At 36.6% G+C, this 14,443-nt stretch overlaps 1 protein-coding gene and 1 pseudogene across 2 annotated transcripts; one reads left to right on the top strand and one right to left on the bottom strand.

Moving 5' to 3' along the window:
* Nucleotides 1-14,443, bottom strand: part of LOC126626132 (putative pentatricopeptide repeat-containing protein At1g64310) — a 58,507-nt pseudogene that overhangs the window by 4,403 nt on the left and 39,661 nt on the right.
* LOC126626129 (uncharacterized) lies at nt 256-9,986 on the top strand. Of its 2 annotated transcripts, XM_050295353.1 has the most exons (3): nt 256-614; nt 7,278-7,343; nt 9,927-9,986. In XM_050295353.1, exons 1-3 carry the CDS (start codon nt 311-313, stop codon nt 9,944-9,946), a joined length of 390 nt encoding a protein of 129 aa, XP_050151310.1. In that variant the 5' UTR covers nt 256-310; the 3' UTR covers nt 9,947-9,986. The 2 variants fall into 2 exon arrangements, with proteins under 2 accessions (XP_050151310.1, XP_050151309.1); XM_050295352.1 differs by lacking the exon at nt 7,278-7,343 and having other exon boundaries at nt 9,819-9,980.

Below are 14,443 nucleotides of genomic sequence, written 5' to 3'. Positions count from 1 at the left end.
TTTACTTTTTGGTTTTTAGTTTTCATTTTTCGTAAAATTGAAAGCTGAAAGTAGTTAACAAATAAGATTTAGTTTCCAAAAACGTAAAAACTAAAAAATAAAAACAAAATAATCATCAAACAACCCCTTAATATCGTTGGATTCAACATTTCCTACTTTTCATTCCTCATTTATAATTTTACACCAAATTTCTTATATTATTATACATATACTAAAACCCAAACTCGGGTGCACTGTTTTTCACTGTTCGTGAGCAGTAAAATGACGGAAATGCCCTCCGCTTTTCTTGGCTTTTGTCGTGCTTCTTCATATGTGTGCAGTGAATTTCCGATTCTACCCATCCAGCCCACGCGTCTTGCATCCTTTCTTTCTCTCCTTTGATTCATCTGTTTCACTTTACCTTTTGGCTCTCCATTTTCTGGTTTCCTCATCTGGGTTTTCCTCCGCCTTCATCGTTGTGCGCCCTATTTTCTATCAATTTCTTTCTTTTGGTTTCACAAAATTACCTCCGGCCAGACACGATCTTTTGATTTTTGGAATAGTTGTTGGCTGTTCTTCTCTGTTTTTGGGTGCGAACCGTATCGATTTCGTCTTTTTCGCCGTTTTGTTAACTGGTACGTATTAAGGTAACTGATTTCTAAATTTTTTAGTTTTGCTTTGCAGTTTAATTTCATTTTTGGTTGTCTTGCTCATAGATTCTTTTTTTGGTTGTCTAACAATAAGGCCGGCGATGCTGTATGGCACAGAATGTTGGGCGGTGAAGCATCAACACGTACACAAAATGGGTGTAGCAGAGATGAGGATGCTTCGTTGGATGTGTGGGCACACGAGAAAGGATAAGATTAGGAATGAGGATATCCGGGGTAAAGTAGGAGTAGCCGAAATTGAAGGAAAGATGAGAGAAAATCGGTTACGGTGGTTTGGACATGTGCAAAGAAGGCCTACTGACGCTCCGATTAGAAGATGCGACTATGGGACAGAGGTTCAGGGCCGAAGGGGTAGAGGAAGACCTAGGAAAACTTTGGAAGAGACTCTAAGAAAAGACTTAGAGTACTTAGATCTAACGGAGGACATGACACAGGACCGAGCACAATGGCGTTCTAAGATTCATATAGCCGATCCCACTCAGTGACTTGGATTTTCCAAGTCTCCAACCGAGAAGTTTTCCTCACTCGGGAAATTAAGGGAACACTACCTCAACCTACATGCTCCACTCACAAAGCTTCAACATACAAGTTTCAACAAAAGAAAATTCAAAGAACTTAGCGAAGAAGGCTTTGGTGTATTTAACACAATACGTTGAAATGAAGGAAAACTTATTTATTGATATCCCCGATAAGTTACAAATATGTACATATACATGAGTCAAAATAAACAAACAAGAGGGAGCCTTCACAAAGGTTTCTTAGGAGAAGTCTCAGCAGTCGGTAGAGCCCCAGAAAGAGAAGGCACCGGAGGGAGATCATTCGGAGCCTCAGTACTGGACAGAACCCTAGAAAGAGGGGGCATCAGAGGTTGATCATTTGGAGCTTCATTACGCGGTTCAGCCCCAGAAGACGAAGGCAATAAATGCCTTTGGAACAAACCCACAAATCTCTGATGATCAAGTAAAACCTGACCATCAGATTCCTTCATCTGGTCAAGCTTCCTCTTCATGTTTGTAGCATAGTCATGTGCGAGCCAGTGCAACTGTTTATTCTCATGCTTGAGCCCTCTAATCTCCTGTTTGAGACTCATCACTTCAGCTGCCAATGATTCAACTTTGCGGGTTCGAGCAAATAGGCGTTGGGCCATATTAGACACAGAACCTGCACATTGAACACTGAGAGCCAGAGAATCCTTAACAGCCAACTCATCAGACCGTTTGGAAAGTAGTCTGTTATGTTTGGGAGTGAGAAGGTTCCTGGCCACCACCGCAACGGTCATATCATTCTTCATCACAGAATCCCCAACAGTAAGAGGACCAGTAGGGGAGACGAAGGATGGGCGCCATATGTTGTCTGGAGAAGGCGGGGCTGCCTCTTTAACAAGGTTCAAGTCAAAACGACGGTCGGAGGGGCCAGACATTTTCAAAGGTGTTGAAGAGAGAAGAGGTCGGACAAATCAAGATCTTAGAAGTGCAAGAATTGAGCTTCTACTGGTGGAGATTCAAGTGTGCTTTGGAACTTAATGCCAGCCCCTATAAAAATCTGCACTCGACGGAGCTTCAGAAATCGAAGAGGAGCCTGCTCAGAAATCGAAGAGGCGTTTGCTTTCTCAAAAGCTGGGCTGCTCAGAGACCACGATGGTCGATCTCAGAAATCGAAGAGGTGTTTGCTTTCTCAAAAGCTGGGCTGCTCAAAGACCACGAATGCCGATCTCAGAAATCGAAAAGGCGCTTGCTTTCTCAAAAGCTGGGCTGCTCAGAGACCACGAGGGCCGATCTCAGAAATCGAAGAGGCACCTACTTTTCCAGCCTTGTCAGCACCTGTCACACGCACACTCAGCTTTGCGAAAATTATGGGCATTCTGTCGAAGATTTCTGGTGAAGTAGAAAGCACATGAATCTTACTATTCAATCACCCACTTCCCACACGCAACAGTAGCTCATGGATACCACAGATAACTTTGCCAAAGTTCCCTGACAAAGTTGAGACACGTGAAGCTTGCAGCTCTCACTACATCGCTCTGACCAAGAAGGGTAAAAGAATAGCAAAGAAACAGCACTAACAAAGTTTAGACACATAAATTTTGAAGGTTTACCTACCATATTATTACCCACAAGGGTAAAGGAACAGTACCACTGCTGGATAATTGGAAAGTCCATGTGTGTCAACCTCTGTGCTTCGTGGCAAGGTAGACTAGCAAACATGCCCAACCTTTACTCACATTCGAGAAAACACTCCCAACAAGATTGCTTGCTCCAAAATCGAAGAGGCACCGCCCTCCGAATCTCGAGAGCCAGACTCCCAACATGATTACTTTCTCAAAAATCGAAGAGAGGGTAAAGGAACAGTATCACTGCTGGATAATTGGAAAGTCCCTGTGTGTCAACCTCTGTGCTTCGTGGCAAGGTAGACTAGCAAACATGCCCAACCTTTACTCACATTCGAGAAAACACTCCCAACAAGATTGCTTACTCCAAAATCAAAGAAGCATCGCCCTCCGAATCTCGAGAGCCAAATTCCCAACATGATTACTTTCTCAAAAATTGAAGAGAAACTGCTCTCCGAATCTCTAGAGCCAGACCCCCAGCAGGATTGCTTTCTCAAAAATTGAAGAGACATCGTTCTCCGAATCTCGAGAGCCAGATCCCCGACAGGATTACTTGTTCGAAAACCGAAGAGGCACCACTTTCCCAACTTCAAGAGTCGGATCTCCTTGGATAAAGCTTGTCTGTAATCTTCACACGCAACATCAGCTTTCCAGATACCACAGACCACTTTTTCAAAGTGCTCTGACAGAGTTAAAACATGTGAAGCTGGCAGCTCCCACTTGAAGGATTTATTTTGAAAAACATGTTCATTTGAGCAACATCATATAGCATGCAATTAACAATTAAAGGCGGAATCATGCTTGCATGCACTCAAAAACAAAAACATTACCATGAAATTCAAAGCCTAGTAGATTGGTGAACCAATAATCAACTCAAAACAAAGTGAGTTGAAATTATTACCTTTGTAGATTCCTCCTTGCATAAGCAAAGGCTAATCACCCAAATAGAGGGCCTTCATTCCTTGCATCTAAAATCTATGGATTTGGTTGGAAGAATAGGTTTCTCCAAGTTCCCAAAATTGAGAACCTCTAAGTCTCTTCACCAAGGTTAGATTGTAGAAGAAATAAGTGACTTTGGAGTTGTTAGGATTGCTAGATTCTTACTCCAAAGGGCCGGCCTCTTTAGAGAGAAATGGAGAGACAATTCTCTCCAATTTTCCCCAAAAACAAACCCTTTTTCACTTAATGAATATTTGGCTATAAAGTCCTTTATATAGTCCCTTCAAATAAGTGACCTAAAGAACCAAAACCCTAATTCATCATACATGGCCGGCCTACCTTGGGATTTTTGGGCTTTTGGGCCTTTGTGAATCTTTATTCATTAAGTTGTCATACAACTTAAGTCAATGGGCTTGACGTTTGAAGCCCATTGGGCCTTAAGGTCCAAAACTATCCCGAGGTCTTTAACGAACTTATTCGTTTGATTAATTAACATATTAATTAGTCCTTGCCATAAATAAATGATTAAACCATTTAATCATTCTTACTCATTTCAGTTTAATCTTCAATCTCCACCTTTTATGGTGTGCGATCCATTAGGTTCCTTTTAGCGAGGTAGTGGGCGATTAAAACCATTTTACATCGATTGTGAATTGAAACTATTTTCAATTCTCCCTTTAGTGATTACACACGTTTAGGGCTTCCACAAACCATGAGTGACACCTAGCAGCATATCATGGTTACCCAAGCTAATCAGAAGAGGATAGAGAACCTATTCAGTTTGGGATTACAAATGCAATACGGTCCTTCTCTAATCTAATACTCTTGACCACATTGTTTGGTATGATAGTTTATTTATTCATGTCTACTATCCAATGTGATTCGTGTGCTTATATGATTTCCTTGAATGTGATTTGGAACGCATTCCCTAATCTCATTCATACTCTGGCCAGAGATTCCAAATCATATCATAGAGTATTCTCCCTCAACTGTTTGAAGGTTAGAGATCCCTTGTTGCGCATTCACTTGTCTCCATAGCTAAGTGGCTTAACCCCAACGATGCCGTGGACACCCCGAGGGGGTGACTTTGACATAATCAAAGATCAAGGACTTAACCACAAGACAACTGTGATGCCTCAGGTCAAAGGACTACTTTGCATTATCCCAACCATGAGTTCTCATGTGACATGGAATATAAGAACTCTTCGTTGATCACGTTCAGTGAACTCATTCTCTATTGAGCACCTACGTACTTGTCTTGATGTCACACACACCAATGACTCGAGACTAATCACTCTCCCTGAGAGAAGACATAGTACGTACTGATCTTAACGGACTGTCAACGCCCAATTGACAATCCTATGATCAGGAACGTTTAGGATGTGTCTACGAAAGAATGGTCTCATGAATCTAACTTCATTAGATTACATTCTCCCAATCACATATTCCTTGGACTTTATCGTTTAAGCATATAACATTTATATGAGACGGCTCAAACAATAATGTATGCCCTTTATATGTAAAACTAGATTAGTTTAACATGTGAAATGTCCGTAAAGTATCATCACATGATTGGCTTTAGGGCACATTTCCAACACCACTACCGTGCTATGACCAAGCAGGGTAAAGGAATAACATTACTACTTGTTGTTAGGGAGACTCCTATATATGTCGACCTCCATCCCCAACAGACAGGCAGACCTGCAAAAATGCTCAACCCTTCCTCATATCTAAGAGGGCACTCCCAACGAAGCCTTTCGAAATATTCAGCTTTCTTTCCCCCCGATAATACCTCTGCAAACAAGCTATACTAGAGCAAGAATATCTCATATCATCAGGGTTAAAAGCAAGAATATCCCATATCATGCTTTTTCCCTGTCTTTTCCTTTGGCCTTGTTCTTACCTGCAAGACAAGGAGAAAGAGAGCAATCAGTCAGCACTTGGAATCAAGCTTCCAGCCAGGAACTGACTGCTTGGAACCTCTTACCTGATTACTTACCTGGCATTGCTCTCGAGTACTCATCTTCAACATCTTATGCTTCCAATGAAGATACAGCATTTGCCTGAGGAACAGATAGGGTAAGTGAGAATGATACAAGGAAGCATGTGGAGACAAGCGTAACAGCACATGTGCCGATACATCCACTACTCTGTCAAAAGCAAAAGTATCCCATATCAGCAGGGTCAAACGTACTCTAGATTTGATGGACTTGTTTTGACCCTCAAATTCTTCAGTCGGCCTTATACTCTGGAGGAAACCAGAAAACCCTCCAGCCCAGTTCAAGAATAAGCATGTGGAAAATTACTTCTTCAAAAGCAAAAGTATCCCATATCATCTCTTCTCATTTTTCTTCTCTTTATCCTTCATGTTGCCTGCAAGATAGGGAGAATGTGAACAATCAGCCGGAGCTCTGATTGCTTACCTTGTCTGTCACCTCTTTCAGCAGATCCCCTAGCTCGGCGACTTAGGGGACTCATACTACATGGTTTGTATCGCGCTTGACCAAGCCTGAAACTACAAGTAAGCTTCAAGTGAAATTGATACATTACCTTGTGCATCTCCACCAGTTAAAGATACCACCCCTGGATGGAGGAAGAGTACTTCCAGAGAAGATGCCACATCTACCTATGAGACAGATAAGGCAAGTCAAGACGATACCACACTCCGGTACTTAGAAGTTTCGTGATTACGAGATCATTCTCCCACAATATTTCTTAATGTCATTTGTACTAAATCATTCACTTGTACTCACTAAAGGAGAGCTTGAACCTATGTACTAATGTAAACCCTTCACAATTAATGAGAACTCCTCTATTCCGTGGACGTAGCCAATCTGGGTGAACCACGTACATCTTGTGTTTGCTTTCCTATCTCTATCCGTTTATATACTTATCCACACTAATGACCGGAGCAATCTAGCGACGATCACAAAAAGCGACCGTTTTCGCTACCTAGGATCCATCTTGCAAGAGAACGGAGAATTAGATGGAGATCTCAACCATAGAATACAAGCTGGATGGATGAAGTGTAAGAGTGCATCCGGCGTGTTGTGTGACCGTCGTAGGCCACTGAAGCTCAAGGGAAAATTTTATAGGACGGCAATAAGGCCAACGATGTTGTATGACACATAATGTTGAGCGGTGAAGCATCAACACGTACATAAAATGGGTGTAGCGGAGATGAGGATGCTTCGTGGGATGGGTGGGCACACGAGAAAGGATAAGATTGGGAATGAGGATATCCGAGGTAAAGTAGGAGTAGCCGAAATTGAAGGAAAGATGAGAGAAAATCGGTTCCGGTGGTTTGGACATGTGCAAAGAAGGCCTACTGACTATCCGGTTCAAAAATGTGACTACGGGACAGAGTTTCAGGGCCAAAGGGGTAGAGGAAGACCTAGGAAAACTTTGGAAGAGACCCTAAGAAAAGACTTAGAGTACTTGGATTTAACGGAGGACATGACACAAAACCGAGCGCAATGACGTTCTAGGATTCATAGGCCGACCTCACTTAGTGGGAAAATGCTTTGTTGTTGTTGTTGTTGTTGTTGTAACTGTTATTACAATTGGATTGATTTTGTTCCCAGATTCTCGCTCAATTTTGGGTGATCTTTGTATTCAAGTGATCGTCAGACAAATCGTATTCAGTTTGGGTATGTGTTGGCTGAGCTTTATATTAGTTTTTAATTTTAATTTGTATATTGTAATGAACTGGCTATTCTGTTCAGCCAATTGATTTCAATCAATTCCGCCAAAAAGAGAAGGGGGGAGTAGTAATATTGTACCAGAAGAAAACATTTCTAAGATAGAATTAGCCTCGGAGTTCAAGAAATAGATCACTGAGATTAAAAGAATCTTAGAACAGGATAGGATGAGCATTAAAAGATCATTATGCTTCAGAATTAGGAGACATAAGATAAGAACTTTATAGGATCATTCCTTTGAAGAGAAAAGATGGAAATGATGGTTATTTCTCCAAATAATGGAGGCTGAAATAACTCAGCAAACTATATCTCTATACTACACAGAGACACCAAACTAACTATGTTTGATCAATCCTTTTACACCATTTCAATCAACCTGTTTAATTGAATTCTATCCTTTACACTAAAATATGTAAACAATGATCTCAAATTTTGAAACCAAATAATTACATTACTATGCTTCCAATTTGATTCAGTCATGCAATTTATTAACTTCTTTTGCAATTACCTTTATTTCAACATATTCCACTTTTTTACAATCCTCCAATACTGTTCCTTGCATCACCAACCAGTCATAGATCAATATATCCAATATGTTTTCTCGATCACACTCTTCCACAATAAATCAGTTATACATAACTATTTACATAATTTCTAATTATAGAACATCACACTCCAAAAAAATGTTGGTTTAAATATCATTTTGACATATATTCTCAGCTTTTTAACACCTATTCAATGGTGGCCTTCCATTTGTTACAATTGAAGTCATTGAATTTGATTACTCTCCTCCCTCAATCATCCTCATTTTGTCATAAGTCGCTCACAATTACTCAATCATTTTAATCTATATCAAATACAATTTCTACTTTTTAACATATTTTTCTAATCTTTGGACACTGCTTGATTTGGTTTGTCAAATGGTGCGTAAAATTTCATACCAACGGACTTCTTTGGTTCTACAGGTTTTTGCTGTTTTCGATTTCATTGAAATTCATTTTTTTCCTCGCGTGATCTAGCATTTTCTGGTAAGTAGTAGGTCTTTTTCAATGTTGCCTAATTTACTTTCTTTTTTGTCGTTTTCGATTTGCGGGTAGATTTTGTGTTTGAATTTTTTTCCTGTGATTTTGGGGGTTTTAGAGCCTTCAATTATGCATCCTAAACTGATACTACATATTGAATTGTTTACATTGTATTGAATATTTTGTTTTTTAAATATCAGGTTTGGGTGCCCTTCTCAATGTAGCAACACGAAAAATTTTCTTCAATCGCTATTTATTGGCATCACTGTAAGTTTATTGATCCCAAATTTAGTCTAATAAATTGCATTTATCTTTTTTCTGTATTTCTACTAATACATGCATGATCAAGGCTACTAAAGTTACAAGAATTTCTGGGGCACCACGTTGTATGGGGGTGAAGTCAATGGACTTGAATCCCAAGAGATTCGACAAAGGTATTTATAATTTTTTTTTTCTGTTTTGTTATTATTGTGTTATTCAGTTGCTCTTAATCTTAACGATGAATTTGGTTTTGTAATGATATGTGAATTCTTGAGATTTTTCAAATTGATTAGATCACGCCTTTTAGTTTTATTTCGGTATGCCAAAAAACGAAAAATTTCGGAATTCCGAGAGGTTTTGGGATCCTTTGTGCGTTTTGTCCATTGCCTTGCTTGCTTATGAAGTTTCTAATTTTTTTTTATTATATCTTCAACTGGTAAATTCAATTTACGTTGATGGGTTTGCAATTGCATAATGTTATGATCTTCAATAATTTATTATTGTTTTCAAGATAATTTTGTTCTGCTTCAATTGGTTTTTTTTTTTTCCTTTGAATGTAATCGAAAAGTTGCTTTTTAGTTTGTCTTATCCTCATCATAAAAGTTAATTTAATTGCAGCCCGTTCTGGGATTTCTTCTTTATCCGAATCGTTGTTTTTCGAATTGGAATTGATTCTTAGGAGTTGTTTGATAATTTGGGTGTTAATTCAGATGCTAACTGATTTTAGTTACTGATTTATTCCATAATCTGTTTTTTATTTTGTTTCCTATACGATTAATATCTTACCAATTCGTTTAACTGTACTTCAGAATGTGATAGCAAAGTAATTACATTGTTGTATTTTGTATTTAATAAGTGGATTAAGATCACATAAAGTTTTAAATTCAACAAATATCTGATGCTCCAGTCTTTAAACCTTCAGAAATTGCGAAATCAACTTCAATAACTATTTTTATATTTATTGTTGTATAGATTACTGTTTATTTCACTAATTATAATCAACAAATGTAAAATTTGACTCTGTAAATCCGTAATATTTTATACTTTCACCTGGTTAACACTTTGGTAATAAATGCATTGTGTTCTTTAATGAGATTTGTTATCATCCCTTCATTGTTAATATCGTTTTGGTATCTTCCAGATAGAAGCAAAGTGAAAAGTTTTGATTGTGGATTCCATGAGCATTTTGAAAGTTGTGTGCTTTTCCATATGTGGTTTTTCTCTGATCATGTTCAATTGATCATTGCAGTTGAAAGATTTGACGGCTAAGTTACTAACAAAGCAAAGACTGGGCCATGGTGAGACACAACTGGTGGTAAGATTTGAAAATTAATATGGTATTCCTATATTTTTGTTTCTTTTTCATTTCAGTTATTATCCAAGCTGATTTCAGTAGAGTTTGATGACTGGTTGGAGCTATAAGTTCTTTGTGTTGTTTTACCAATTAAAATTTGGGATTTTAAGGACATGTTCCAACTCATGGTTTAACCAAGGATTAGAGATAGTCTCGACATATGTTTAATTGAAGTGATGTACTTTTAAGCTTTAAGCAGATGTTCCAAGTTATCGTCTAATTTAACCATGCATGCTTAGCATCATCCAATATAACTGATTGAAGGATTAAAATGTTCTAATTTGGTGTAGGTAGTCTTGGTTTAGCAATTGGCAGCAAGATTACACTCCTCACTATGTTGTAAATTCGACTGACTCATTCTATAAGAATTGTTTCAGTTTGTGTGTTTACGGTTTCCATTTAATGTAATCCCTCTTCTCAGTTTCTTTTCAGAATTGATTTCTATTCCAATTTCACAATGTTTATATTTTTCACCATGTTGGAAGTTTTAGGGTCTATTATTTTCATTTTTAGTGATGAATCTTCTTCCTTGTAGGTAATAGATCATCTATTATATATAATATGAACTGAATTTGTTTCCTTCATAAACAATTTATGAAATTCTTTTTCTATTTCTCTGCTAATTTCAGTCAACTATCCTAAGCAAAATGAAAACAAGCCCATCAGATTAACAAAGTCCAATCCTACTCATTGTTCCTTATTGTAAATAGTGTTGTAAGTACATTTTCCACATGTATGTAAATAGTATGGCATATCATATATACATTTAAAACTTTCTACATGTTTTGTACAGTTTGAAAACCCGCAGCACCGCGCGGGCACTCTTGCTAGTGACTACTAGATATAAAAATAAAAAAAACCGACCCTATCACATTCATTTACTTTGGCTTTAGTGGTTTTGTAGAGATTAAGACTCCAAAGCCAAATGGAAACACTAATGGTTCTCATCCAGGTACTATATACGTAGGCAATTTTCTCTTCCGATTAATATAAAAATCCATGTGACATCACTCAGGCGGATTAGCGGAATGCTTGAACGGTGATGGACTTGCAAGAAAACAAGTAATTGTAGTATGAACCATTTGTATTTAAAACTCACATAACTAATATGAATAAATTGTATTTAAAACCGATTCTTAGCTGACTATTTAAAACAAGATTTGAATAAGATTTGAAATTGAGAATATAAAAGAAACGGAAAATAAAAGAATTGAAATTGGTTTTAGTAAAAACTCGGCAGCAAAGAGAAAATTAAATAGTTTTGAAGAAAAAAATCAATCATATGCAGTTCTATCAATTACGTATGAGTTGATACATGCAAACTATGGAGGTTAGGTTTTTCTAATACATATTCTATTTGTGACATTCAAGTTAGAACATATATCAAACATGCAATCCGTCTGTGATATTCATATCAAATATGAGCATGCAAAACTCATTAAACTTTGTGAAAAATCTTTTGAAAATCATGCAACACTTACGATGTGGCATTCACCTTAAGTGAAATTATAATTATCAATCACAAGAAACCCTTCTCAATTTCAGGATGACATTCCAACAGAAGTTGCATCAAATTACTTGTCTAAACATCCTAATCGTGATCAAGCATTAAGACATATAGATAGTTTAAACATGATGATTAATAATTCAAAGCAATATGCCATAAGCAAATTGTAAAGAAACTACATATTCATATTAAGACTTATGGATTCGCCCTAGCAAAATGAATTAGTTACGCATATTTATAATTGAAAAGTAAAAATATTATTAATAAGAAAAGATAGAAAACACCCTAGTAACAAATCGTCAAAAGCTCCTAAGCTGAGATCTCCAAGTCTAAAAACATTCTGGCCCTAGAAAAAGACCCGGCTAAATATATATAGTGTGCACAAATTATCTAAATTAGGCCTTCCAACAAATTTGGAAACCCAATTAAAATAATAAACTAGGAAATACAATCCTATCCTAGGACAATCTGGGCGGCTAAATATTCAACATGTTTCCTAGTCGAATCTGCTCAAAATCAGGCCTGCCAGGTGGCGTTAGAAAGATAAAATTGTCCCTTATATTTTATAAAAAGGACTTTCCTAAAAAAAGGTCATCTTGAATTACTTATGGCCCAAACAATAACAAAACGTCAAGTTACCAGCACTGCGTGATAAGTCTTCTTTTATTCATTAGGGTCAAACGACTAAGAAATAAATTATGAAACTTCGACATAATCATCTTGAAAGACGCATGAATCTACTTCACAAAATTTTTATTTCATCGTTTTTTGCTCAAAATAGATTCACATGTCCTACAATTGAAATATAAAGTAAAGTATCAAAATTCTTACAAAATAACAAATAAATTATAACTAAGATTAGGGTAAAAATATAGAATAATATCAACTCATCACCTATAGATTGAAATCTTTGCTTAATAAATTGGATGTGTCCTTTTTTTTCTTTGGTTGAAATTTGATGTTATTTGAATTCAATTTTTTTTATTCAATTGCATTGGTGAATGTTATTAGAATTCAATTATATCTATCGGTAATCTTGCTTGAATATTATGGCTGAATTTTCTTTTTTTTAGTTTCTTGGTTGGTTGCTTGGTTTGTTCCATTTTTTTTTTAGCAAACCTCGACGATACAAGAGAAATTTTATTGAATCAGAAAAAAAGAAATCACACTTAGTTAAGGGGACATAAACCTTAGCTCATAATATAAGTAGAAATAATAAAGTAAAAATACAAGAAAAGAATGGAGGACATAAACTGGTCGAGATGAATGATAGTGCAAGGGGAAAGCAAGATTTATAGACTTTAACTTGTAGGGGTTTGGACAATAATTATATGCTTCTGTTTCTAGTTGGACTTTCGATTGTTTGACCCCTAATTCTTCCATTGATGTAGAATAAATGACAGAATAAATCAAAGAGAAAATTGACCTTCGAAGATAAAAGGATGCAGTGGGAACTTGCATATGAGCTTTGATTTAGACTCGTGCTACCTTTTTGGAAAGGAAACGACGCCACGAGCCCAACACATCGCTTCGGCTGTGACGTACGATGGATTTTGGCCATCCAGGGTCATTTCAGCCTCCAAAACAACGTTTAAAATTTCATAATAAAAATCGGACTCTTCGTTTGTCATCCGATTAATGTTTAACTAATGTTGTTTTAATTATTAGAAGTCATTTGAGTTGTTACAAATGTTTGTAATCTTTATTTAAGTCATCTAGACGTACCAATAGCAATCATTCAAGAATTAATCAAACAAAACCCTTTGGGATTTCTCTCAATTTTCTAATGGATTCCAGATTTTGTTCTATAATGGATTATGTTGATGACCCTTTCGTCGCTTTGTGCTGTGCCATCCATTCTTTTCATTTATTCTCTACCATACAAGAAATTCTTCATTTGTTCATTGAAAATATTGTAATTTTTTAACACGTGACAATTATTTATTAAAGTTTAGCGTCATTGAAATTAAAACTTGATTACAAATGAAAATTTCTCATTACCATACACCTCAATTTAGTAGAATCTCCCATGCGCAGTGTGGGTGCTTCATTTTTTATTTTTATTTTTTTTAGACTAAAAACTTCATGTTGCACATGCCAATTTGACAAATACAATTTGATAAATAAAAAAAATGGAAAAGGATTAGGTCTATCATTAAATTGAATTATTCTAACGTTGGGCCCACATATTTGTTTACTTTTCTTCACTTTAATTATTTTATTATTAAATTATGACTCGTTTGTTTTTATGAAACCAAAACGTATTTTAATTTGACACCTCGGTTGGAATATTAGACTTTACATGATGTTATTTTATCACATCAACTGTAAAAATGAAATTTAACATCTTAATTTGACATTTTCATTGAAGATGATATTAATGTGCTGGGGTTGCAGAATAATTACATGCAATTATGTTTTTGTTTGGATTTTCAAAAGGTTGACATCATAGTTTTCCACCTTGGATAATGGATTTGCAGAAGACATACATGTAATTACGTTTGTTCGGACTTTCAAAAGGTTGACGTCAAAGTCTTCCACCTTGGATAATGGATTCTTACCCTAGCCCTCAATTTGGTACAATGACCAGTGCGCCGGCCGGTGTTAGAGTCAATTGTCACAGGTCTCGTATAAAGTAGGAGAGACATCTTAATTTGGACGAATAAGTAATCATCACTTGCATTAGTACCTCATTCTAATTTTTTTCTTTTAAGAATAAAGAGAGCTTTAATTAAGAAGACTTCAGCCAACTTTTTCTTAACCAAAATCACTCATAAACATTTATGTTAATACAGAATTCTTTTCAGCCCACAAAATAGTGCAGGTCGGGAAGAATATCACAAAAGACTCAATTAAGGCCAAAGGGAGTTAAAAGAGGGTACGTCCTAGCAGTAAATTCGACAGC

Source organism: Malus sylvestris, chromosome 6, assembly GCF_916048215.2.
Source record: "Malus sylvestris chromosome 6, drMalSylv7.2, whole genome shotgun sequence".
Classification (NCBI taxonomy): Eukaryota; Viridiplantae; Streptophyta; class Magnoliopsida; order Rosales; family Rosaceae; genus Malus; species Malus sylvestris.
Note: the sequence above shows the minus strand (reverse complement) of the source record. Positions and strands in the feature narration are given on the sequence as shown.

Coding starts and splice junctions, on each gene's coding strand:
- LOC126626129 (XM_050295352.1), top strand. CDS start 311: ATGTGTGCAGTGAATTTCCGATTCTACCCATCCAGCCCACGCGTCTTG. Junction 615..9,818: donor TTTCGCCGTTTTGTTAACTG/GTACGTATTAAG, acceptor GGTATCTTCCAG/ATAGAAGCAAAGTGAAAAGT.